General features: G+C 52.6%; 1 protein-coding gene across 2 annotated transcripts; it reads right to left on the bottom strand.

The window, feature by feature from the left end:
- Window positions 1-258: 258 nt before the first annotated feature.
- On the bottom strand, window positions 259-27011 carry PLPPR4 (phospholipid phosphatase related 4; the record flags this gene model as incomplete). Of its 2 annotated transcripts, XM_079761687.1 has the most annotated exons (7): window positions 259-1602; window positions 4407-4580; window positions 5680-5737; window positions 7326-7521; window positions 9770-9899; window positions 15659-15844; window positions 26931-27011. In XM_079761687.1, 7 exons carry the CDS (start codon window positions 27009-27011, stop codon window positions 259-261), a joined length of 2169 nt encoding a protein of 722 aa, XP_079617813.1. The 2 variants fall into 2 exon arrangements, with proteins under 2 accessions (XP_079617813.1, XP_079617814.1); XM_079761688.1 differs by lacking the exon at window positions 4407-4580.
- Window positions 27012-27625: the final 614 nt, after the last annotated feature.

The following is a 27625-nucleotide window of genomic DNA, read 5'->3' as shown; positions in this document are numbered from 1 at the left end:
CCGTCTGCAGAGCTGCCCAGCCTGGAGCAGAGGCCCAGGTCCTCCCCGAGGTCCCCGCCTTGTGCTTCTCCCTCCCCCGGGGGGGGACCCCACACGCTGAGGGGAGCCGTTCCCAAGGGTGTGAGAGTCACTGCTGCTGGAGGAGCCAGTCTGGTGCGCGCCCCCCCCCCGTCCCCCATCTGCGGGGCCAGAGCGCCAGTAGATGGAACGCGGGTCCGTCTTGGGGGTGGGGTCGCCCGCCCGCCGGCCTGGGCCCCCTCAGTCCTTGTAGGCGCGCGTGGGGGAGGTGCCCTTGTAGAAGATGTTCCTGGTGTGCTCGGGGCTGCCGCTCCTCTCGGGGATCAGGATGATGTTGCCTTTCCGGCGGAGCGTGGAGTCGCGCGAGGACGAGACGGACAGCGTCTCGGAGCCGCCCTCGCTGCCCTCGACGGGGGTGACGCGGATGGTGGTGACGGCGTGGTGGTGGTGCTCGCCGCCCTCGATGTTGCCCCGCTTGCGGTCCCCGGACCCGAAGCTGTCCCGCAGCGACTCGCAGCTCTCCGAGTCCCGGTTGAGGTCGTTGAGCTCGTACGTCTGGCGGAGGCTGGCCTTCTCGGGCGCCTTCCACTTCCAGGAGCCGCTGCCCTCGCCCTCGGTGGACGCGGGGATCTGGATGACCGGCCGGCTGTTCTCGGGGTGCGCCTCCACCCGCACGATGCCGCCGCCGCCGCCGCCGCCCGGCTCGTGGTCCGCCAGCGCCTTGTAGCGGATGGAGCCGGTGCAGGGGACCGCGCTGCCGTCGGCGCCCGGCGGGCCGCCCTGCAGGACGCCCTGCTGCTTGGACATGGCGATGACCTGCATGATGCGCGGCTGGCCGCCGCCCCGGCTGCAGGCCACGCTCTTCTCGGCCGCCTTCAGCCACTTGGCGCGCGCCGAGCTGCTCTTGGGGGACGCGCCCAGGGCCTCGTGCGCCTCCTCGGGGATGTGCACCAGCTGCGAGGAGGCGGGGCGGGACTGGATGGACACGCGGGGCCCCCCGGGCACGCTGTTGCACACGGGCCCGGGCCCCGGCTGGATCTTGAGGTACTGGGTGCCGGGCCCGTGGTGGTCGCCGCCGCCGTTCACCCCGACGCGCACGGGCTCCGAGGTGGAGCGCATCTCGATGGCGCGGGGCGGCGACTGGCCCGGCTCGGGCTCCAGGACCTGCAGGGACAGCTTGCGGCTCTCGTTCTTGCTCTTCCACTGGCTCAGCAGCTGCTTGGAGCGCGCCGAGTCCATGGAGGCGTGGATGCTGGCGTGGCGGCGCACCGGGTCCTCCCCCGCCGGCGTGCTGGCGCGCGGCAGCGTGTTGCTGAAGGTCACCATGTTCTCCTTGCCCAGCGGGCTGCGCGGCGTGATGATCTCCACGTCGGCGTTGGCGCGCTTGAGGCTGGACAGCGCGCCGGCGTCGCGGGCCGTGCGGGCCAGGATGCCCTCGGTGTGCGCGATGCCGTCGCAGCCCGCCCCGGCCTTGGCCGCCAGCACGCGGCTGGCGTCGGGGTGCAGGTCGGCCAGCGACCGCAGGGCCTCCCGGTGCTGCAGGCTCTCCTCGCTGGGCAGGAAGTTCCCTACGGCGTACAGGCCCTGCGGGGCGGGGCGGATGCGGGAGGGGTGAGTGGGGGGGGAGGGTGAATGCGGGGAGGGGCGAATGCGGGGAGGCGTGAATGCGGGGAGGGGCGAATGCGGGGAGGGGCGAATGCGGGGGGGGGGCGTGAATGCGGGGAGGGGCGAATGCGGGGAGGGGCGAATGCGGGGGGTGGGGGTGTGTGTGAATGCGGCAGGACAGGAGGTCACTGGGAGCTCCTCCCAGGGGACCCCTGACCACATCAGCCAGGTGCGCGCTCTGTACACCGCCCACTAACACACATCACAGAACAGGGAAAACCAGTAACCGGGGGAATGAATAGTGAGCAAGCTGTATCGCAAGCCACAGACTTATAAGAAATATGGATCCCTTGATTTTTAAAAATTTTTGGGGTTAATCCTCACCCGAGGATGCTTTTCCATTGATTCTGAGAGAGTGGAAGGGAGAGGGAGAGACACAGAGAGACATCGATTGCCTCCCCAATAAGGGCTGGGGACCCAGCCGGCAGCCGAGGTGCGTGCCCTTGGCCCGAATGGACCCAGGACCCTTGGTCCCTGGGCTGATGCTCTATCCACTGAGCCGAACTGGCTAGGGCTGGAGCCCATTTCTCAAAACTGAATGTATTGGGGTGGCATTGGTGAATAAAGTTTTATACAGGTCTCAGGGGTACAATCCTGGAACACATCATCTGTGTGTTGTATCGTGAGTTCACCCCCCCCCCAAGTCAAGTCTCCCTCCCTCACCATTCATCTCCCTGTACCCTCTCCTACCTCCCCCACACCCCGTTCCCCTGCAATCACCATGCTGTTGTCTGCCTATGAGGTTTTTATTTTCAGTTATTTATTTATTGTTGCCCCACCCATTCACCTTTACACCCAGGCCCCTACCCCCATTCGCATTCTTTTTTTTTTTTTATTAGTTGGATTTTCTCTCCCTTCTCCACCCCCGGGATGTTTTTGTAAATTTAACCCTCTGTATGTTTTGAAAAGAAAAGTTGGACGACAGGTAGATGAACATTCTTCTGCTTTCCCCAGCGATTCATTTGTGTCTGGGTTTCAGGATCTCTTGTTGAGCGGCACCTCCGGGGGCTTAAATGGTTCATGTTACCTCTCATTTCCTGTCACTCTGTCTGATGGAAAGCAGAAGAAGTTGGGAGAACTGAGAACAACACCTCACTCATGACACCAGGTTTTACAACGAGGTCAGACGTGTGTGTTGTTACAGTTGCCGGGAGCACCCCCCCCCCCCCCATGTGCTCAGCGTGGCACGGAAGGTTCTGGGAAGACAGGGCAGAAACTCTCCCTAGATTGGGGCGCCCTCGACCTTCCCTGACTTAAACCTGGTCTTCATTGGGGAAATCAGAGTTGATGGGTTTAGTGCTATTACACTAAATGGGAGCCAAATTTTGTTTAATCTTGTCTGCACACGCGGGCTCTCCATGTCTCGTTTTCGATTTGGGGGATAAAACATTGGGAAAGGCTGGGATTCCGATTCAGAATGTTAGCCCTTGTGCACCTAGAGGATCCAGTCCCTGCGGGGCTTTTCGGTTTTGAGGCGCTTCGTTCAGAGAGGTGGGCCAGGGCAGACTCCCACGTGCATGCTGGTTTCAGTAGGCGGTCGCCACTGTGTGCTTTTCCAGCCAAACCGACAGAGTCCCACGGGTTTAACAAGTTGTGGAGTCGCTTAGCAATGTACAATGGTGTTGCCGGGGCACTGGTAAGTTTCCAGTTTCAGGGCATAGAGTACAAATGGGAATGGGAGAGGGTCACGCCTCTGTCTCTCCAACTACTTTGGTTCCTGGTTCAAACCTTCTGAATAGTATCTGTCTGACTCTCGCTGCCAGAGTTCCCGGGAGAAGCAGTCCCTACTTAATGCTCCATTAATAACTATATTTAGCCCTAACCGGCTTGGCTCAGTGGCTAGAGCGTCGGCCTGCGGACTGAAGGGTCCCAGGTTCAATTCCGGTCAAGGGCATGTACCTTGGTTGCGGGCACATCCCAAGTAGGGGATGTGCAGGAGGTAGCTGATGGATGTTTCTCTCTCATCGGTGTTTCTAACTCTCTATACCTCTCCCTTCCTCTCTGTAAAAAATCAATAAAATACATTTAAAAAAAACACCTGTATATAAATGTAGGCAAATCCTCCACTAGACTGCAAGTAACCTCTGCCTACAGTATTTTCATTAGTCTTTACGCTGTAAACTCCGTGAGGATGTATCTCATTTGTCACTCTTTGGGTGCTCAGCGTAGTGCCTGCCACAGATCGAATATTGTATAAATGTAGAATGAATGAATGAATGAATGAATGAAATGGACAATCTCAGTTTCCTTATTCTGAGGACACTTCCCTTGAGGAGAGATCAGGCTTGAAAACAGATTTCTGTTAAACAATTCCATATTAGCTGGATCAGTGGATCCAGGTGCCACATTCGTGTAGCTGGGCAAGTTATATGATCTTCCACTAACCCTTCACTTTCACTATTCTCTCTCCCCATCTGTGAAATTATACTCATCCCTGGCTCGTGTGTGTGTGTGTGTGTGTGTGTGTGAGTGTGAGTGTGTGTGTGTGTAAAGATAACATACAATGTGCTTTCTAAGATCGCAGTGTCTGGCCCATGGTGAGAGCTGAATAACTTGTTCGACTGAAGGCGGGCTGTGTGCTGTGGGTTAGAATGGAGATGCAGCCAGGCTATTTGTCATGAACAGAAACTAGACGGTAAGTAAATCTTCACAGTGGAACACAGCCTATGCGGGTTGTCCATGTTAAACTGTGGCTTATCCCATAGCGACAGCAAGCCACTTACCAAGTACAGAGCGATTCCTCCTCCGATCAAGAAGCCACAGTAGACGTCGACGGGGTGGTTCTTGTACTGCGTTATCCGCGTCAGCCCGCAGATGATGCCGCAGATGATGAACGTGAAGACCAAGAGGGGTTTCAGGAGCTTCGAGGAGTCGGTTAACGTGGAGTTGAAGTACATCTTCCACACGAAAGAAAGAGGTTAAGAAGGGGAGGAAGGGCATTTTACTAGGACATTATCTATATACACCGAGTGGCCAGATGATGATGATCTCTGAACGCATAATAATCTGGCCACTCAGTGTATATCCTATATAATAAAAGGCTAATATGCAAATTGTCTCCTCGACCAGGAGTTCGACCAGCAGGCAGGCTGGCCAACCGCCCATGTCCCCTCCCCCTGGCCAGGCTGGCCGGACCCCACCCATGCACAAATTTATGCACTGGGCCTCTAATATATATATGTATACACTGAGTGGCCAGATTATTATATGTTCAGAGATCATCATCATCTGGCCACTCAGTGTATAGACAAGCCCAGGGACCAGAACGGCAGAACGATCAGAATGACTGGTTGTTATGACAAGCACTGCAGCAGCCAATCAGCCTGATCTGGGCCCCAATCAGCCCCCTCCCCCGGCCAGCTCGGCCTCTAATTGGCCCCTTATACTCCGATCAGGGGTGGGGCTGGCCAGCCAACTGCCCATGGCTCTGCCTGCCAGCTGTCCCCACCCCTGATGGGCCCTGAACGGGGCAGGCCAGCCAGACCCCACCTGTGCACGAATTCTTGCACTGGACCTCTAGTTTGTCATAATCCCAGTTCATCTGTCTCACGTAAGATCTAATGAGCTATTGTATTAATGAGCAATAATGACAATTCATGGTACAGCACTCATCCAATCGACACTGACTTAGAGCTCAGTTACAGGAACAAAGCAACTCAAGCTCGTGGGTGCGTGCACGTGTGGACATAACACGATGCTTTCAGTTTTAGAATTTACAGCCTCCACGCAGTCCACAGCCCCCTCTCATGAAGCCCACTGTTCTGCTACAGGGATGCCGGGCCCAGTGCGTAACACGGCTGCGCAGAACCATCGTTTTCCTCTGACCCCGTCTCTAGCAGCACCCGATTGCTGCTGGCGGTGGCGGGCGTCGAAGGACTCCCGCGCTGACGCTGGCTGTTGTGTTGTTACCCGGCGGCATGATGGACTTGGGAGGAGAAAGACTCATTGCTGGCTTCCTCTGGGACACAGACCCACGGGAAGCACCCCGTTACTCACCGACACGTACACAGCGGCAAAGGCAGCGAGGGTCGCGTGCTGGGACGGGAATGATTTTCTGCCGAAGGAAGACAGCCAAGTTACGCCTCTGTTTCAGACACACCGCCCACGGCCCGCTCGAGGCACCGTGTGCTCAAATGTTCAGTAGCAATGCCTTTCACGTGTCTGGTTTTCTGGGGAAACGGGTGAGTGACGAGAGGCACTGCTAACCACCCCTGGCTCCGAGGCCAGCGGGACGCACTTGCCCAGCAGGTGCTGGCCGTGCCGGGTCATGTCCCTGCATGACTGCAAAGACAGTGGAAGTAGAGACGGATTGGAAGACATTCTGATTGCTGTTTGGTATTAGGATTGTGTCAGTGTCAAGTAGAAGTCCATAAAGCCTAGGACTTCAAAGCTTTTCATGTTTTTTTCTAAGCTCCTAAATATATGGTTTCACGTACATAACATTTTAAGACAAAATTATTTTCTCATAGTCCTGGGTCTAAGTGTGTGTGTGTTTACAGTCCATAAAGCGTAAGAAAGATCTCATCTTAACAAAACGTTTCTCTGTGTAGTCCCCTTTAAAATAAGTGTTATCTCAAGAGCCACGGAGCTTCTTGTTTGGTTCAATAATTCAAGAAACAGGGAGCCAGGGGCACGCAGGGTAATGGGAGAAACATTGGGAAAGAAACAAAAGCAGAACAGAGATTTCTTTTCATGGAAAAAATAAAATTCAGTTATAATCGTGTCCTCCTAATAGTTTGGTTCCCAATGAAAAGGGTTACCGTTCGATACAGACAAGATAATGTAAGAGGACTGAGAAAGAACAGAGGCCACAGGTCACAAAGGTGGGTTCAAAATTGTTGAATGGACTGCGAGAACCCGAATGCGTGTCATTCCATAGCATCAGGCTCCGACTGTCTGCGGATGCACTTTTAAACGGGTGTTTGACTCTGAAATCGATCTCTGGGAAGTCCTCGAATGACAAACACAATTCCTATCCCAGTCATTTATTACCCCTCATCCTTCTGTGACTTATTTCTCTTGAACTTCGAAAATACCTCTTGCCATTCAATTTTCCTTTTTACTTTATTGATTAAAAAAATGTTAATGCATTGGCAGGTCCTTGAGTTTTTCTGCCTCCTGTTTTTTTTGAAGTTCAAGGTCAGAAGCTGTACAGATGTTCTGGGTTTATTCCTGCAGTCCCAGACGTTATCCCTGTGAAAACTCTACCGAAAGGCAAGTTCCCATGGTTGTTTCATAAAACATACAATGGATGAGCAAATATCATGAGCATTGAGTCTTCCACCTACGTCAGTACGGGATACATACCGACTGTAAGCCACGGCAAACTATAAATAGCCTAAAATAAACCAATTGCGACCACCTAAAAGCATCATGAGCAGGGGGCGGGTCACAGAACCCAAGTAAGGTTTGGCGACAGGGAGATGAGAGGCAAAGGGTGAGCCTGCCGTGTGGACACAGAGAGGAAGACGGGGAATGAGCCACTGCTGAGCTTCCAGGGGACAGCGACTACAGAGGTGACTGAATGGAAAAGCAAAAGCAAGTTGAAATCACGGCGGCCGCAACCCGCCTGCCCGGGGGTTCCCCGGCGGCTAAGGAGCATGCGAACCCCGGGCTGGCCCGGGCGCGGCGGCCGCCCCTACCTGCCGCTGTTGATGACGGTGAGGTCCGAGCCCGAGCAGATGTCCTCCACGATGTAGGAGTTTTCTTTGCAGGAGACGTTCAGGGAGGTGTAGTTGGGCTTGCACACCGTCAGGAAGTAGGGCGCCTGGTAGCCCGTGGACAGCTGGATGATGTCTGTGATGAGGGCCGTGGAACACAGGCCGAACACGTGGACACCTGTGCGCGGAAGGGCAGGACTGTCACCAGGTTGGCGCCCAGCGCGATGCTGGTCACCATCGACCTTCAAATCAGTGGCCATCGCTTTCTCCGTTTCGAGGAGATAGTAGAGAACACCCTACACTTCTAACCAGATGCCCAAGGTCAATGGAATGGCAGAGAGTATCTTCAAAGTAGCCATGTGAGGTATTGCTGTCAGTTTGGTTAAATAAGGCCAATTCCCAATAGTATTCACCATGGGACCCCGTCACCAGAGGACCCTGGAACATGTTAAGGTGACGGGTTGGGTTAAATATGGGGAATGAAGGAGAATTAAAAATAATTTGAAGTTGCTGCCCATGCTTGAGCTGCCAGGGTTCCCCCACTTCTCCCCGCAGCCCCTAACTCTAGCCACAGCCACCAAACCCTCCAGAACCAGCCCTCACTCCCCGCAAGCGGTGGGTGCACGGGGATGCTAACCCAGGCAGAGAGGGGGCAGGTGGGCCCTGCCGTGCGGACGGGGGTCTGTCCCGGGCACAGGGTGTGGGAGTCTTCCTGCTGGAATTCAGAGACGATGTGCTTGTAGCTCCTGGTCCAAGTCTCTGTTTCTTCCCTCGCCTAGAGCCAGCCTCAGACATAGACTCCCACCCCCCGCCCACTCGCACACTGACCACCACCCCCGCTCAGTCCTTCCTGGTCTTCCCCGCGGGAGTCCGGCTTTGCTCACAGGGCCTGGTCTGAGCTTGCTGCTTCCTCTACACGTCTGGACCCTCCGTGCGCTCTCCGCTGCCAGCCTGGATTCCCACCCCTGATGGGGGAGGCACGTGGCGGTTCATCGGTGCCTCCCCCAGACCGGGGGCTGGCCTGCACGCCACCCTGTCCGACACGTTCCGTCTCTGCTTTGGGTCACCTAACAACCCCTCTAGCAGTGCCCCCTCCACTCGCTCACAGGGGATTCCGGACACAGGACCTTGGTTCCCACAGTCCAGTTCCTGGCAGCAGGCGAGGTCTTAGAGGGCGTATGGGAAAGGGGGGAACCCGACCCTTTTCCCTTTGGAGAGTGAGAATCTCCAGACCCGGGGGCCGGGCTTGCTAATGGGGACACGGCTCTCTAGAGTGAGATGGGCATCCTCACAGTCAGAAGGCTTCTCGGGGTCCCGTGCCTCTTCCCCGCGCAACGTGCTGCCTTAGGGAGCATTTTCTCAGGTCAGCTCTGCGCCCTGGCGTCCCACTTCCTGGCCTCAGTTCATGACGCTGCCACGGGGCCTATCCTTGTCTCCCCGTCTCCCCGGGCCTTGCTTAGTGAGCAGGGTCTGGGTCATGATCCAGACCAGACTTCCCCTCCGGTGCGGAGACAGTCATGTTTCATTACCTACTGGGTGCTGATGGACCCCGTTCCTTTGAGATGGCAGGTTGGAGGTGCAATAACTTCCTACTGACTTACTGGGAATGAGTGTACAGCATTCATGTTGGCGTGATGAGCTGTGGCTTCACTTCTCAACCCACTTACAAATAAAAAAAGACCTGTGACTCAAAGAACATTGAGATGTTTCCATGCCAACCAGGAGAGACGGAGGTTTAGATGCTGGTTTGGTTCAGAGGCTGGCTAGCCAGGCTTGTGGGTTTTCTGTGGGTCTCGGAGAATAGAGGAGGAAGACTTAGAGAGGGCCACCAAGGAGGAATAGCAACGATGCAGCTCTGAGGGTGACATCTTATGTGCAGTACTTTCTGGACAAAGACATTGCAGGACAATCGACATGGAATCACTGATGTGACCAAAGTCATTGCTGAGGTGCCATTCATTCCTACTGGCCTGCTGACACGTATTCTTACTTTAAAAATGAACACAGCCCAGCCAGCATGGCTCAGTGGTTGAGCATCAACCTATGAACCAGGAGGTCAAGGTTCGATTCCTGGTGAGGGCACATGCCTGGGTTGCAGGCTTGATCCCCAGTGCGGGGCGTGCAGGAGGCACCTGAGCAATGATTCTCTCTCATCATTGATGGTTCTCTCTCTCTCTCTCTCTCTCTCTCTCTCTCTCTCTCTCTATTTCCCCCTTCCTCTCTGAAATCAATAAAAGTATATTTTAAAAAATGAACACAGATCCAATAGAACCATTTCAAAGTAAATGCATGCTTCCCAGAGCTCAGACAAAAACATGCTGAAATGCACATGTTAAATTACAGCCTTAAAGACCTAATATCAGTCATTAAACAGAACACTTCTGTGTGAAACAACCGTTCCCTCTCTCTGTGGCTCCCACACTCACCGACGAATCGGACGGCTCTCCTGAGGAAGGAGTTGAAGTTGCAGCCCCCCGCGTTGATGTTGGGCTCCAGGCCCACGCCGCTCCTCCTCTTGGCCAGGCAGCAGTAGAGAATGCCTTCCCCCACCATGATCTGCAAGGACAAGAGGGTCCGGCGTGGGCGCCTTGGGCTCACGTGAGCGATACGTCATCGCTGAGCACACCGTCAGCGCAACGAGGCAGAGATGCCTTTTCTTAGCAGCCGTGTGACCGGTTGCTCCCACGCAGCCAGGCCCCCAGGAAGGGCATCGGTTGACTTTCTGAGCTCCTACCACTGGCCCAGGGCGGGATGGCACCTGGAGTCTCCACGTGGTAGCACCCAGACCTGGCCCGTTGCTCACCAGCACCCAGTGACTCCTAACCGATGAACCCCCCGGGGACGGGTTCTGCCCTAATTCTTGAAATCTTGGCACTTCGCTTCTAAGCCCAGGAAAACAAGATGCCCGAGGGGAGAGTGGACTATGTGCCAGGGGAGGGTCAGGAGCACTTACCAGCAGATTATTGCAACGAAGCAGCTGGGATTGCGCAGAAGGGTCTCCCCACAGAGAGCATGCGTGAGGGGAAGAGGGTGCTTCCCACAGAGTGTCCGGTGGGAGTTTCTGCGACCTGGACGTGCCCTCGCCCTGCCCTCTGCGGAGCCGCTGCCCACACGCGCCTGCTGGGCACTTGAAGTTCAGCTGCCGCAGTTGAGGGGCTCAGTTTTCATTTCATTTCATTGTATTTAATTATTTAAAATGTAAGGCAATCTAGATTTTTTTATTTTCTAAAGTTTTGCATATGTCTCCTTCCCCACCCCATTGACCCCCTTCCTCTCCCACCCCTGAGGGCAAGCTCCCACCGCCCCCGTGTCTGTGTCCATCGGTTATGCTCATATGCATGCACACAAGTCCTTTGGTTGATCTCTCCCCCCACCCCTCCGCCTCCCCTGCCTTTGTCTCTGGATCTACTTTTGTTCATCAGTTTATGTTGATCATTATGTCCCACACATGAGTGAGATCATGTGATGTTTGGCAATCTAGATTTAAAGGGAAATGGCCACAGGTGGCTAGGACTGTCTTAAGGAAGGACGCAGACTCCGGGAGACTCTAGGGAAGCAGCGATGTCCGGGGAAGCGCTCCAGGACAATCGAAAGGGAATTGTGGCTGAAGTCATTTCTGAGACGTTCTCCAGTCCTACCGGGGAGAGTGTCCTGGGGATAAGCCAGAAACGTGCTGCCATTGGACAGACCAGCACACTGCCTATCAGGAAGGCTGTCTGATGAGGGGCCTGCGCGTGCCGTAGGAGTCTACGACACCGATGTCCGTGAGGGGAGTCACTATCGTTAGGCCCCCATGGAATGATACCCCCTGTATGTGGCTCCTCAGCACCTGCCCTCCCCTCTAGCACAGCCGGTTAAAGCGCACGTCAGTCATGCACTTGGTGATCTCTTCCGAACCCTGACCCTCTGAGGGGAGACCCGTTTCTCTTTGCCTTTTATCCTCACGTCCGGCTCCATACCTGGCACTGTGGGACCTGCACCCGTCACCTTCCCTGGGGGAGTCTCGTTGGCCAGTTACCCTGGGAGTCTGGGCTGTTGGTCACTCTGTACAGGGAAGCAAGATCTGAAATCATGAGTTTCATTTATTCAAAAAAAATCTAAAATATTTGGGGTTATTGTGCCTAAGAGATTGTTGAATTTGGGGTTACTGTGCCTAAGAGATTGTTGGATTTGGGGTTACTGTGCTAAGAGATTGTTGGATTTGGGGTCACTGTGTCTAAGAGATTGTTGGATTTGGGGTTACTGTGTCTAAGAGATTGTTGGATTTGGGGTTACTGTGCCTAAGAGATTGTTGGATTTGGGGTTACTGTGCTAAGAGATTGTTGGATTTGGGGTTATTGTGCCTAAGAGATTGTTGGATTTGGGGTTACTGTGTCTAAGAGATTGTTGGATTTGGGGTTACTGTGCTAAGAGATTGTTGGATTTGGGGTCACTGTGTCTAAGAGATTGTTGGATTTGGGGTTACTGTGTCTAAGAGATTGTTGGATTTGGGGTTACTGTGCCTAAGAGATTGTTGGATTTGGGGTTACTGTGCTAAGAGATTGTTGGATTTGGGGTCACTGTGTCTAAGAGATTGTTGGATTTGGGGTTACTGTGCCTAAGAGATTGTTGGATTTGGGGTTACTGTGCCTAAGAGATTGTTGGATTTGGGGTTACTGTGCTAAGAGATTGTTGGATTTGGGGTCACTGTGTCTAAGAGATTGTTGGATTTGGGGTTATTGTGCCTTAGAGATTGTTGGATTTGGGGTTACTGTGCCTAAGAGATTGTTGGATTTGGGGTTACTGTGCTAAGAGGTTGTTGTGAAATTAGAACTGACTTGTGTAAACATGCAGAACTGAGAAAAGTAGGCTTACATGAGATACCGGCAGTCCCTCCGGTGTAAGTGGTCACGTCCCTTTAAGGATTGCGACCATGGTTAGGGCTGAAATAGATTTTTCCAGGGAAACGTCCCAGTTCCAGTTCTGAACATATGCTTTATGAACTATTTAAGATGACAGGCTTTTAAAAACTCGTGATAGGGACCCCATGGCCTTCTGCTTCAAATGTTCGCTCTGCTCTATTTAATTCTGTAGGTTCTATGGAATCTGCATTTGTATAAAAATCAATTTTCTTAATGAAACTCTACCAATCACCACATATGTGTGAAAATCATGTGGCACACATGCTAGGCTTTTAAGATGAATCATAGAGAAATAATTAAAAGGATTTTTTTCCCCAAATCATTGAACGTTGAGTTAATTATACGTCTTGAAAAATATCATCCTACGTTATCTCTTTAAGGTAGGCATGGAGACACAGAAGGTTCTGTATTCTGCCTGGCGCCCTACGCGCACAGAATAGCATAATGGTTGTCTCAAACTGATCATCGCAAGAAAATCACCCACTCATTCCCGAAACGCATTGTCGAAGGGCTAAAAGAGATTCATTTCCACTTCTTCAATAACAACTCTGTGGATCATTTTGTTTCTTTCTTTTTAACTGCATCTGTAATGATGATGCACTTATTAGTGGATGCGAGGTTACATAAGAACTTGTTGGTACAGCGCCATGCAGAAATGGTGTCTTACCACACAACACAACAGCCATTATCTCAAACGACCTTGAGGTTTCAGGAGTTTTCTATTAGAGCTGCTTAATATGCTGAAACGCATATGTCAACACCATGCTCTCCGGCTATTTGGCTTGGTTATAGATAGAGTGGTGTGTTGTTATTTTTAACCTTTAAAAAATTATTTTATTTTATTTTTTTAGAGAGAATGGAAGGGAGGGGGAGAGACAGAGAGAAACATCGATGTGAGAGAGACACATCGATTGGTTGCCTCCAGCAAAAACCCTAACCAGGAATGGAGCCTACAACCAAGACAGGTGCCCTTGACTGGAATCAAACCCGGGACCCTTCAGTCCACAGGCTGACTCTCTATCCATGGAGCCAAACCAGCTAGGGCTTTTGTCCGCATTTTGACATCACCCAACGGTCCCTCTCTCTAGGAACATCAATGTTTTCCTCACACTTCCATTCAACCTTGGTCTCTATGTCACTGCAAGGATTTTCAAAATGATCTAATTTGGTTTAAAGATGGAATTCTCCTCGGGGGAGGGGAGGTGCTTGCTGAGGTATTCCTAGAAGCGCCTGCCAGTTTCCATGTTCATTTCTCAGGGCTCAAGAAGGAAAACGTTGCCCTAACCGGTTTGGCTCAGTGGATAGAGCGTCAGCCTGCAGACTCAAGAGTCCCAGGTTCGATTCCGGTCAAGGGCATGTACCTTGGTTGCGGGCACATCCCCAGTAGGGGGTGTGCAGGAGGCAGCTGATCGATGTTTCTCTCTCATCGATGTTTCTGGCTCTCTATCCCTCTCCCTTCCTCTCGGTAAAAAATCAATAAAATGTATTAAAAAGAAAGAAAGAAAACGTTTACCCAGAATTCCCCGGGAAGCACCCTTCAATGGCATATGAAGAACTTCTGATGGGAAACGAGGGAGTCAGAGAAGCAGAAGCACAGAGATGAGGCCAAGGTCCCTGTCCCCAGAACATGGAAGTGCCAGCAAAGGGAGGGATGGGAGAGGAATGGCGCTGGGTGGGCGGTGGGGATACAGTTGCTTTCCTCGCTGCTTAATAAAACATGCCGGGGGAGAAAGACATGGATATAGAAAAGCAAATCACTCAGCTGGTTAATATCAAAAACAGCCTTTTGAGCAGACTCGTGGACATGTGTACAGTATTCTGTTTCAAACAAACCAATCGATAAATCTGTCCATGGAGCCCCAAGTAGGAGAAATGCTTCCTAGTGCAATCGCGTTAGAGCATATATTCATTTTGCTCTTACAAAAGGAGGGGCGGGATGGATTTTTCATAAATCCCTAAAGAAAGGGCAGGAAAATAATGTTGTTCTGAGCGGCATTGCGCTTTAGATGTGTTCTCTTCGTCCGAGTCTCGGCTACTTGCAAATGCATCGTTAGTCGTTCCCAGCGCCGGAGTCCCTGGCGCTCAAGCACCTCATTGATTTTCAAAGTATTTTGAGATCTTCTAAGCGTGATGAGGTTCTTTGGAAAATTAAGTTCTAATTTCATCTGCGGAGAGCATTTGGTATGATTTATGTGCAGTGCAAATAGCACATTATGATTATTAATATGGGGGAATTTTTAGAAAACAAATTCACAGCCAGTGCAAGCGTAGACTTTAGAAGGTCAATGCCGAGACTCTCCTAAAACTGCTGATGCGCCGAACCAGGAGCGGCCAGCTCATTAGGAAAGGGGTTCGAACCCCGCCCACAGACAGCGTTTTGTCTAGCAGCCCCTCCCCCTGACGTTCGTGAGCCTGAGGAACGCAGTCAGAGTTCCTCCTGTCAGAAAGAAATAGGATTAACCTTGAAACATATTTGTTGTCCTTCAGGTAGGATTCTGGGGGGCACAGGAGATGGGGGAAGGGTTGGCCAGTCTTCTTTATGAATGAGTTTATCAAAAAGCATGCTATTGCCCTGGCTGGGTGGCTCAGTGGGTTGGAGCATTATCCCAAAGGTTGCAGGTTCAATCCCCGGTCAGGGTGCGTACAGGAGATTGATGTTTCTTTCTCACATCCATGCCGCCCCCCACTTCTCTCTCTCCCCCTCGCCCCCCTTCCTCTCTCTCTCTCAAATCAATAAACATATATTTGGGTGAGGATTTAAAAAAAGAGTGTTATTCACAATGTGTCTGTTAGCAACCTAGAAAGAACTATGTTTTTAATTCAGTTCCAGCAGGGGAGGGCATTTCTTTATGTTACATATTTTTTAATGCAAGTGTCTGCTCTGCATCTGAAGTGCTTTCTGAGTGTGTGTGTCACGTGAGCTATGCCCCCTTTATAGCTGGTGGCCACAGTGCTCAGAATCAGTGAAAAGTGCCAATCAAGTGGAAAAGGAAATGCTAAGAGAGAGCAGCATGCCCCTTTGAGGAGAGAGTCTAACCTGTTGGCTACACAGTCACCTCTTCTCCCTGCGCTGTCCGCACTCCGATGCCCTTGAGCACGTGGGAAACGCGTGACTGAGTGTGCAGACCAGACGCGTCAGGCCAGCCACTCGGGGGTTATGTAGTTACAGACCCTTTTTTCAGAATGATTTAGAAACCGACATGTGCAATCACATCACGCCTTTAGTCATTCACGCCCGTGGTGTGAAACGGGATGTATTCCCATGTGATGTCGTCAAGGCACCTCAGAGACACCCTCTTCTGGGCCTGGAGCTAGACTTGGCTTTCCTTTGGCTTTGAACCCATTGGCTACACCCGTGTGGGCCTCCTTACTGGTTTTCTGGGGCTGACGACCCAATCTGGGGGCAATGCTCACCGTAATCGCAGGCCCCGCGAAAGCCAGGCTCAGCAGCATGAGGAGCGGGATGGCCTCCTGGGTGGGCTCAATGTACGGCATGCTGAGGCTGCGGTCATAGCAGCTGAACCCCGAGTGCACGGGCTTGAAGACGTCCGTGAGCTCCAGGAAGTACAGGCTGACCACCGACGAGGCCAGGATCGGCAGCTGAGGGGGAAGGACACAGGTCGGGTTATGCTGGCCTGCAGGTCACACACAGAACCTGACGCCTTGAAGTAGGAAACAAGTGTGTCCTCTCCCCCCCACCCTCCCCCCCCCCACCAGTCTTGCCAGGTTCGGAGTTCACGTCATTCATAGCACTATTGCCTCTGCCTTCAGAGCCCGCCTCCGGTTCATCCACCGGGGTCAGCCGGTTGCGAGGAGCCCACGCGGTCACACACCTGGGCTCTCGGGTCACCTCCTAACTGGCCTTCCACTTTCACTCTCCCCCTCCCCACCCGACCTAGCCATTTCCTACCCATCACCCCACGGGGTCTTCTGAAAAGATCTGAGGACAAATCACTTCCTGTCTTAACCCCTCCAGGGGTTCCCATTCTGGTCCAGAGGGCACCCCGGGGGATGCGAGTTTCTACAGTGCCGGCTCTTGCTTGCTTCTCACATCTTCTTGTACCGTGTTTGTACCACTCCCCAGCCCCTGCCCACTGCAGTCCAACTGGTCTTTGCCATTTTTTTAGAAAAATTTGAGATCTACGTGGCACACAACATTATATTAATTTCAGGTGTACAACGTAATGATTTGATATCTGTATATACTGCAAAAGGATCACCACAACACTCAGCCAACACCCGTCACGGCACAAAGTCACAGATCATTTTGTCCCTGTGATGACAACTTTCCAGATCTAGTCTCTTAAACATATAATTCAGTGAGATTAGTTATAGTCTTCATGCTGTTCATTATATCCTCAGGGCTTATTCATCTTATGGCTGGACATTTGTAACTCATGGCCCCTTCGCCCATTCTGCCCACCCCACCCCTCTCCACTGGCAACCGCCCATCTGTTCTCTGGATCTGTGAGTTTGGTTTGTTGTTGTTTGAGATTCCACATATTTGTATATATATATATATATATATATATATATATATATATATATATATATATATTTAATATATTTTATTGATTTTTTTACAGAGAGGAAGAGAGAGGGATAGAGAGTTAGAAACATCGATGAGAGAGAAACATCGATCAGCTGCCTCTTGCACACCCCCTACTGGGGATGTGCCTGCAACCAAGGTACATGCCCTTGGCCGGAATCGAACCTGGGACCCTTGAGTCCGCAGGCCGACGCTCTATCCACTGAGCCAAACTGGCTTCGGCGAGATTCCACATATTTGTAATACTGATTCCACACGCAGTGTTTGTCTTTCTCAGCCTGCCTTAGCATAATGCCCTCTAGGTCCATGTTGTTGCAGATGGCAAGATTTCCTTCTTTTCCGTGGGCTAATGACATATTGTATGTATGTGCCACGTTTTCTTTATTACTTTACCAGTGGACACTGGGGTTGTTTCCATGTCTTGGCTACAGTGAAGATGGTGGGTATATGTCTTTTCCGGTTGGCATTTTAGTTTCCTCTGGATGTACACCTAGAAGTGGGATCATATGGTAATTCCATTTTTAATTCTTTGAGAACCCTCCGTACGTGTCCCACAGTGGCTGCACCAATTCACAGTCCCGCCAATAGCACCTAAGGGCTCCTTGTTCTCCGTGTCCTCACCAACACGTCTCTCTTCTCTGTTCGACCCTAGCAATTCTTACAGTGCGAGGTGGTATCTCATTGTGGTTTTGATTAGCATTTCCCTGCTGACTAGTGATGTTGAGCACCTTCCTATGTATGTGTTGGGTATCTGTATGTCTTCTTTGGAAAAAAAGATGTCTACTTAGAGCCTCCATCCATTTTCTAATTGGATTTTTTAAAGGTATTGAGTTATATGAGCTCATTTACCTTTTGGATACGAACCCTTCATCAGCTTGGTGAGCATGGCCTCCCAGCTGGTAGGTAGCCTTTCATTCTCGTTGACGGCTTGGCTGTAGGGAGCTTTTTATTTGACATTGTCCCACGGTCTTTACCCTTTCCCTGTCATACTCACTTCCCTTCCACCTCGGGCCCTTCGTATCGGCTGCTCCTTCTTTCCGAGGTGCTCTTTCCTGGCTCTCTGTAAGACTGGCCTCCTCTCGTCCTGTGGCGGTAACTTTCTAAGGCAGCCCTGGACCTGCCTTCCCTCTCTACCCTTTTCATCTTGCTCGCTTTTCTTCGGGGCATTACCATGAGCTGAAATGACCTTTCCATGTAATACTTCACATCCTTACTTTTCCCTGCCCTCCCTCTGCCCGGGAACCCCTGCTCCATGGAGCGAGAGTCGGCCAGTGTTTATCGCCGAGTCCCCAGGGCACAGTTCCTCCTGGCACAGGGCAGGCATGCAGTGATTCATTTAATAACTTCATGAAGCCACAAACACTAGTCGACAAGTGACGGAGTAAATGAGTAAATCCTAACTTATAACAAGAACTAGACCAGCGTCACCAGGTTGAGCCAATGCACATACAGGTCACTGAGCGAGATTGGACTTTAAGATGAGCAGAGAATAATTTTTACTGTATGTCCCATGTGACATTTGGGCACTCTGTACAGTAAACATTATGTATTGTTTGTCAGGAATTTTAATGTCACGGGGTGTTCTCCAGCTTATCTGGTAACCCTAAACTAGACGTGAGTTATTTTCTAGACTTTGCGGTATGGATTCAATTATTCATTCAACCAACCTACAGACGCTCAGTACTCCGTGGTGCCAATTAAAAGGTGGCAAACAAGACAGGGGCGTGGCCATCAGGGATGGATCACAAGCTCGGGGAGAGACCTGCTCCGAGCCACAGAGGAAATACCCTGAACACGCTGTCCGGTGCCGGGCCTTTCAGCGCCGGAAAACGCAGACGTGTGCGCCACCGAAAAGCTGTGTAGTTAGCCCTGGCCGGTGTGGCTCAGTGGATAGAGCATCGGCCTGCGGACCAAAGGGTCCTGGGTTCGATTCTGATCAAGGGCACGTACCTCAGTCATAGCCTCCTTCCTGGCCCAGACCCTGCTCAGGGCTCGTGCAGGAGGCAACCAATCAATGTGTTTCTCTCGCATGGATATTTCTCCCTTTCCCTCTCTCTCCCACTCTCTCTAAAAATCAATGGAAAAATATTCTCGGGTTGCCGAAACCAGTTTGGCTCAGTGGATAGAGCGTCAGCCTGCGGACTGAAAGGTCCCAGGTTCGATTCCGGTCAAGGGCATGTACCTTGGTTGCGGGCACGTCCCCAGTGGGGGGTGTGCAGGAGGCAGCTGATCGATGTTTCTCTCTCATCGATGTTTCTAGCTCTCTATCCCTCTCCCTTCCTCTCTGTAAAAAAATCAATAAAATATATAAAAATATATATTCTCGGGTGAGGGTTAACAAAAATAAACACACAACACAAAAAAACTGTTTCGTTTAAGGCCTAGTTACTTGCGGAGGATATAATATGTATTTAACAGAGCAGGTTTTTACATAAAGACGTTCTTGCCCACCATCATTTCTGGTTTGTGGTTTAAAAATAACTAAGTTGACGAGACAGCACGATGCCTTCTCTTCCCGAGAGGTTCTTGTGTGAAGAGGGGACAGTTGGGCTCTGGTCCCGCGGGAGAGCCGGGGGGTCCTGTGGTTTTCAAGGCGCCAGGGAGGCTGTAGTATTAGCATCTCCTCTCACCACCCGCCGGCGACCCATGAAAGGTTTTCCTTCATCTCGGTTTTCTGATCTGTGACTCGGTACATGGCTACCGCCCCGCATCCCAGGCAGCCGAGAGGGGGAAGTTAAGGGGTACAAGTCACATTCCACGCCAGCTGGGAGGAGGACTAGTGTATGCATGTGAGTCTCATGGTTGTTGTCGTTGCTGTTAAAACGATCTATGATACCCTCGTCCCCTTTCTCAGAACGCCTTCCCTGGCCAGTTTCTCTGAGTGATTTCCTCCCTCTTGAGCCCCCGGCACGCCCTGTAAGGGAATTATTGGGCGCTGGTCTTTATCAGCCAGACCTGGGGGAGGTTAGTGGCAGTCTTTGCTCTGCTTCCCAACTAAAACGCTCCTGAAGGCTCGGGCCTAATCGCATCATTTCTGTATTTCCACCATTATTATACGTCAGAGAGCCTTCAAACACATATGCATAGACACTGAGTGGCCAGATGATGATGATCTCTGAATGCATTCAACCAATCTGGCCACACAGTGTATATCCTATATAATAAAAGGCTAATATGCAAATTGTCCCCTCGACCAGGAGTTCGACCAGCAGGCAGGCCGGCCAACCGCCTATGTCCCCTCCCCCTGGCCAGGCTGGCCGGACCCAACCCATGCACGAATTCATGCACCGGGTCTCTAACATATATATATATATATATATATATATATATATATATATACACACACACACACACACACACACACACACACACACACATACACTGATGGCCAGATTATTTTGCGTTCAGAGATCATAATAATCTGGCCACTCAGTGTATATATACAAGAAAGTAACATCTGAGTGAAATGATTTCCTTCAGACAAGCCTCTGCTTGAAACTGCCAATTTCCCAGATACGCCATTTCCCCACCCATGTGTTAATCTTTCCATTTGTTTTCAAACTAGGAATCACATTTTTCTTCCTTTTTGATGTCTGTTTCTCCGACTTGTCTTAAAAAGTCTCTTTTACTCTGTCTTTTATATCAATTGGTTCCTAAGAGCGATTCGAACAAACTATTTGTACCGCTTGGGGAAAAATGATTTGAGCCATTGCTTTCCTGTACCGCATCTTATGCTGGACAGTGTCATGAACTAAATTACAATGTTTGCCTCCAACATATATATCTTCAAAGACATCTCTCATCTTTGAAATGCTCCACAGCAGAACTTTGGAAATTTCGCAGATGGTATGTGCAAAATTTGGCACAGATAGGCACGTAATAAAATCACACTGGCATCTTTCGATTGCACTTAAAATGAGATTTAAAAAGACATTTAAAGAGGTTTATGTAATCATGCATTAGGAATTTCATCCTCTAGTTGTGCTGTAGTCACGAAAAAAAGGATGAGCCACGCTATTTCTATGCACTAATACAGGAAGGAAATTACCTGAAGACGGGAAACCGGTTTCAGAAAGAAAAGATCGACTCTTATAATTACCATCTGCTAAGGACTTGTGAGCAATAATAACAGAGCACTTTGTAAAGAGAACATCAGAACAGTCCTCGAGAACAGGGCAAATAAAAGAAACGCAACCCAAATGATTACATTTGCTAGATAATACTGATTTTTTTACACCAATTTTATTATTATTATTTTATAATTTAGGGTGAAGGTATGGTTCATTTTATTTTATTATTCTTTCTTTAATCCTTACCTGAGGATATGGTTTTACTGATTTGAGAGAGAGAGAAACATAGGGTATCCCCCCAAAAATGTAAACACACTTTAATAACTGACAACTCACTTAATTTTCATTCCATTTCAGGTTTAACTGATTTGAAATATTGGGTGAAGCCAGTCTAAGCCTTGAACAAAGAAAACTTATCCTAAAGGGCAGGCTGACTTTTTTCTTTCTATGGGGGCGCCTAAAAGATAAAGTTCGCCGTACAAAACCGGCCACAGTTGAGGAATGGAGGCGCACAGAAACCGAACAAAATGATTCTTGATGTCTGCGATGCCATTGCTTCCGTTATCCGCGGAGCCTGGACCACACGGTCATCCTCTGAAACCAGGTGTTCACCAAAACAAAAAAGTTCATTTCTGTAGATTCTTTCGCATGTTGAAAATGAGCTGTGTGTTAATAAACACCGACTTTATAACCATTCAAAGTGGGTACACATTTTGGGGGACACCCTGTATTTCCTGGTTCCCACACCCAAAGGACACCCTGGTTTATCTTTTCTTCAAAAGGCATTGATTTACACCTAAACGGTCTAATGTCAGTCTTAGAAGAATGTGCAGCCAGTGGGAAGGCAATTAGCCTCCTTCTGTCAATTAGCATAAATGAGTGTCTCATTACTGACAAGAAAAACACCTCAACATTAATTGGGTCCCATTGAGCATGTCTGCCCTGGGCTCCCATGTTCCAACACTCACGTCACCACGAGAAAATCGCCCCATTCTGCAGTTACAGGAAGGACGTTTCTCAGCTAATGTATTCTAGAAGAAGCCATAGAAAGCTGGGACTGTCGTTAGGAACTTCAGCTCCAATCCATTCCTTTCTGTGGCCAGCATGGGGGAGGAGCACAACCTGGATTTCAGGCAAGTCCTGGGAGCCCCTGAGTCTCGGTTAGCAGAGGCAATAGCTACTCCTGGGCTGCATTTGAGGATCAGGTGAGAGAATGTATGTGAGCATATCACATTAAACTGCCACGGGAAATGCGGAGTTATTTTACTACCGATGATGTGAATTATAGTCCATCCCTCCCAATGTTACCTCTTTCCTCTCGTCTATCAGAGACCTCGTGTCAAGGGAAGTGATTGTGAAATTCTAGGTGGGCCAATCTTCTGATTTCAGCTAGACCCATGCTTTCCAAAGAGCCCAGCCATCGGGAAAAGTAGGAGAGCCCCTCAGAGCCGCGTTAACGTGTTGCTGAGTGCCATGTGCTGTCGTGGAGCACGTGTGCTGGGTGTCTAGGTCAGGCTTCACACAGCGAGCCCAGTTTGTTCACGTGTCGCATTAGAATGACCTGTATTCTGAGCGTGGTAATCCGGGGGAAGCTTTCTCATAGACGGGATTCTAGAAATACTCATGGTTAGGCACAGCCCTGATCCGATATCAACCGTGTGTCCCCAGGTAACTCGTTAACCTTTTCAAGCCCTTACCTGCTCATTCGTGGTGAAAAAAAGGATCAGACGAGATGTTCTGATTTTAGTAGACTTCACTCTGGAGTGGGACACGCCTCATTTTTATTTTTATTTTTTTAAGAGAGGTTGCTTGAGACATAGCCTGGGCTGCATACATGTACTGAGCGCAAATAGGCTGTGATATTGGTAACACGTTCCCAGCGTAAACAGGAACGATTGTGCCTCAGATACTTTTTGTTGTTTTATTTTGTTTTAAAACATATTTTTATTGATTTCAGAGAGGAAGGGAGATGGAGAGAGAGATAGAAACCTCAATGATGAGAATCACGGATCGGCTGCCTCCTGCACACCTGCCCTCTCTCCCCCCAGCCCCAGAGATCCAGCCAGAAACCCAGGGCATGTGCCCTGACCTGGAATTGAACTGTGACCTCCTGGGTCATAGGTCAATGCTCAACCACTGGGCCACGCCGGCCGGGCTTCTTTTTTTATTTATTTTTATTTTTTAGTTTTATTCCTATAGTCATCGTCATCATTAACCTCCGGCTGAGGCTGGTAGAAGCCAGCATTTGTTTTTCCCTGTCTGAGAAAAGCGGGACGGAGCCCATTTGAGTGGCGCGGCCGTGGAGACACGGTGGTGCCTGGCGGTGCCTAGGAGCCGTGTCCCACGCCCCAACGGCAGGGTTGAGGTTCGCTGTCCGTCTTGGTATTTGCGGGAATGCCGTCGTTTAGTCTCCCTAAAACTCGGGGATCCCTGGTTCCCCTTCTTTTCCATCAGAGCCCTCGGGGCCCCGGGACAGGAGAGCTGGGCCAGCGCAGCCTCGCCGGCGCCTGGCGTGGCCTGAGCAGCCGCCCTCCAGCGCCTGGAAAAGGCAGACGGAATCCCGGCCGTTCTGGGGGGTGCGACGCGGACATCCGAGGGCTCTGTGCTCCCCGCGCTGCCGAAGTTTCTGTGAAAGGGAATAAGCCAGCCACCCCCCAGCCGGGAGACCAGTCGGCTTAGCCACCTCCTAGGCAGGGGGCCCGGGAGCTAGGACAGACGTTTTGTGGATGGACGTGCTTGCCCATCAGGCCTCGGTGGACCCCGCCCCTGGGAAGAGAACCACGGTGGGACGGCTTCGAAGACCCGAAGGCTAGACCTGCGGCCCCGGTTGGACGGCACAGGGCGCCTTTGCTCCCGCAGAGGCTGTCTGAGCTGCTGGCCACAGAGAAGCAGAGGGGCCGCCCTGGACACTGTCTGGCCCCTGGCCCCCTGGTGACCAACCTGCCCAGCACCACCCGGAACACACCCACTGCCAAGGGCAACCGTCCAGCTAGTGCACACCGGCCGTGTGACCTCAAACCTGTGGTGCGGAAAGCATTCGGCATCTGCGAGGCCTCTGACGCCGTTATTTTAGGCCACTGGAGAGGGGGGGAGTCCTACTCCCTCTGAGTGTGTGCGTGCCTACATGTGGAAAGAGGCGTGTGTGTGTGTGTGAGTGTGAGTGTGTGTGAGTGTGTGTGTGTGAGTGTGTGTGTGTGAGTGTGTGAGTGTGAGTGTGTGTGAGTACGAGTGTGTGAGTGTGAATGTGTGTGAGTGTGTGTGTGTGCGAGTGTGAGTGTGTGAGTGAGTGTGTGAGTGAGTGTGTGTGAGTGTGTGAGTGTGTGTGTGTGAGTGTGTGTGAGTGTGAGTGTGTGTGTGAGTGTGTGCGCACACAGAAGAAGGCATTTAACCCCTCTGCATCCATAGCCCTGTGAAAACACCTTTGCCTACAGGTCACACTTGGGCCTCCGTAAAGCAAGCATTGGGTGAGTGGGTGATAAAAAGCCTGTCATACGGATGAAGCACGGCGTCTCCAGGCAAAGAGCCTGTGTCCCCAGCGCTTCCCCTGGTTGCGGGTGTGCAGCCGGCGGCGCCGTCCTAAGAGGTGCCCCGCCCCGGGAGCGCGGGAACCTCAGGGCAGCAGACACCTTCCCGCGGCTCCGTCCTCCCCGATGCGCTTGGTGTGCGAGTTCCGGTCACACCTGACCTCCCCTGAGCAGTGCAAACGCAATCGCCAAACCTGCTCCCACCCAGGGAGCCGCTGTGCCCCGCCAAGCCCTCAGAGGGGCGGGCCTGTCCCCGCTCTCTAGGGGTCTCTGGCCGTCCATCCTGCACGAAGCTTCAGGGAGCCCATTCGCAAGCCAGGTCTGTGGCCGTTCCCCCACCCCGAGACACGGCGTCATAAACGCTCACTCACACGCCACGAATGCTCTCCAAGGAGCTGTGCCCTGCGGGAGTCCTCAGAGGGCAGCCACCGGGGCAGGGCGCACGCGTGGTGCGGGCTCCCACCCACAGAGAGGAGCAGCATCGGGCGCTGTTCGTGCCTGAGACGCCTCGTGAGGCGTGTTCACTGTGAACCTTCCAGAGGCAGGGCCCGGCCCTCCCGGTCAAGGTGCCTCCGAAGGGCACGCCTGGGCTCTGGGAGGGCCCAGCGCTCACCTGGCTGCGGCCCCTCGAGGGGGGGAGGGGCATGCATTTTCCTTAGGCTCTGAGGCTCTCATCCCTGCAGCAGCTCTGGCTGACCTCCCTGTGCTCTGTTCGGGGGTGGGCCCCCGCAATCAACCGTCTCCCCCAGACTCAGGGCGTCCATCCAGACGGGAATGAAAGCGCTTTCCCACCAAACAGTGGGTCAGCCACGTGGGCAACGGCCCGGCAGGGTTTACCTCGGAAGCAGGTACCCATCCTTCTACTCCTACCCTTTTATAAAGAATGTTTGATTCATTTCAGAGAGGAAGGGAGAGGGAGAGGGAGAGAAACATCCATGATGAGAGAGAATCATGGATCGGCTGCCTCCTGCACGCCCCACACTGGGGATCAAGCCGGCAACCCGGGCATGTGCCCTGACCTGGAATTGAACCCTGACCTCCTGGTTCCTAGGCCGACGCTCACCCAGTGAGCCACACAGGCGGGCCCTTTACTCTGTTCATCAGGGCGTCTTCTGCTGCCCACGTGTTTCTTTAGGAAATTCTTTATTATCTTTTGGTAAAATCCCCTAAAACACGGCCTCAAAGTCCCTCCTGGGAAGAGGAAGGGCAGCAGTGAGTTCCTTTAAAAAAACAGGACAATTTCTTTTCCCCCGGGGGCGGTGGGTGAAGGAGTCAGCCTTCATTTCTCTGACACTTTATGCAAACCACTTTCATCTTTCTCCAAAGTGAACCCCCTTAAAACCATCTGTGACTCCTGAGACAACACTTGCAAATATACTGTTCCCTCCCCTCCCCCGAAGGCAGCCTGACCATGTCCCTCCCCCCAGTGTCAGGGCAGGGGCTGCCCCCGCCACCGATAAGCCCCACCGATAAGCCGCCCCGGCACCAAGCACAGGATCTACCATCTGTCCTTGCCAGAGCTAAGCCTCCATATTTGGCCGAGCTGACGGCGGGGGAAGGGTATGTATAATTCAGCACCCGTCTCACCGTTCACCATGCAGTGCAGGCTCTGACCACACAGAACACAGCCAGGGCCCTCTCCACCTGCATTCCCTCCACCCGCGCCCCGCATTTCTCCCCGCCTGCTCCTGCTGAGCAATGCCTCCGGGATGCAGGAAAGCCCTGCACCTGTCAATCTCCATGGCCCTCCCCCACGCCCCCTCCCCCAGGGCACTGCATTCCGGTGCCTTAGACTCCTTAGGAATACCCGCAGGTTAACTGCTAGTCTAATCCTGCTCAGCGCAGCTCAGGACAAATGCACTTGGACAAACCTCGTAAGACCGGATGATGTCACTTCTCTCACACATGCGTGCATACAGGCACAGAGCCATCCATGTATGCGTGTGCGTGTTGCATGTGTAATTTTTTTTTGCTAACCATGGAAAAGGGCCAGTGGGTTGATGCCGAGAGTCGCAGGCCCGGCTTCAGAAGCAGATGGGAGCATCGTGGTGGCTATGCCAGGAGAAGGCTTTTAAGGTTTGTTGGTGTTTTGGGTAATAAAGCCATCCATCGTCCCGGTGCTCCATGCACATCGCCGGCCCTCGCGCACCGGGGCACGGCTGTGTGCGGTCTGAATTCGTAATCAAAGCGCCCAGAATTCTGGAGGCTCGCGCGCAGGTTGGAGACACAAACCCGGGAATAGGGGCCTCATGGCCCCTGGGAGCCCCGAGGCTGTGCACACGGAGAGGGGGGGGGGGCCTGGAACCAGCCCGCGCGCACTCACACAGGTACCTCTTCCCTGCGGGCCACCCCGCGGCTCCAGGGGGGCGGGGGAGAAGGGAGGGGGGAGGGAGGTCGTCCCAGGCCCCGGGGAGCTCCCCGAAGGTGAGGGGGGAGGGGATTGGGCACTCCGGGGCGGCGCGCACACCGGCACCCGGTCCAGGTCCCGAATCCCCGGAGCTGCGGGGAGGACCCGCCTGGTGCCAGGGCCCCGGCCGACCTACCTCCACAAAATAGAAGCAGGGCAGGAGGGTGACGCTGTCCTTGACCACTTTGCCCTTTGGCCTCTCCTTCGCCGCCGACATCCCGCCGCCGGCCGGGTCCGCGTCCTCCCGGGCGAGGTGCGCGCCGCGCAGCAGAGGGGAGCTGCCTGCTCCAGCCGCCTGCGCGCTGGCTGATGTCACATTCCCGGGCCCGCAGCGCCCCCGCCGGTCCCCGCCTGTCCCCGCCTCTCGGTGCGCAGCCCGGCGGTCCCGGCCCCTTCCCTCCCCGCTCAGGTCCCGCGCCCTGATTCCCCGCTGAGATGGCCAGCTCCCGCTCCAAACTGTTGCTGCAATGGCCTCGGCTCCTGCCTCCCTCTCCCTCCACCGCCCCTGCCCGGCTGTGGGAACCTGACGTCAGAAACCCGAAAGGGGGGCGCGCCCCGGATTCTGCAGCACTGCGCCTGGGGAGCGAAGGCGCCGCGCCCGGAAGCGCCCGGGTCCCCCAGGAGCGCGGACCTCAGGATGCTGGGGCGCACAGCCTGGCTCCTGCGCCCCCACCAACCACCTGGTGGAAACCCAGGCGTGTGCCTGTGTGCCCCTGTGCCCTGACCGGGAATTGAATGGTGACCTCCTGGCTCATAGGTCGGTGCTCAACCATTGAGCACGCCGGCGAGGGGGTGGGGGGTGTGGGTGGGGGGAGACCCTTATTTTGCACT

The sequence above is a fragment of the Cnephaeus nilssonii genome, assembly GCF_951640355.1.
Source record: "Cnephaeus nilssonii genome assembly, chromosome: 21".
NCBI lineage: Eukaryota > Metazoa > Chordata > Mammalia > Chiroptera > Vespertilionidae > Cnephaeus > Cnephaeus nilssonii.
Note: the sequence above shows the minus strand (reverse complement) of the source record. Positions and strands in the feature narration are given on the sequence as shown.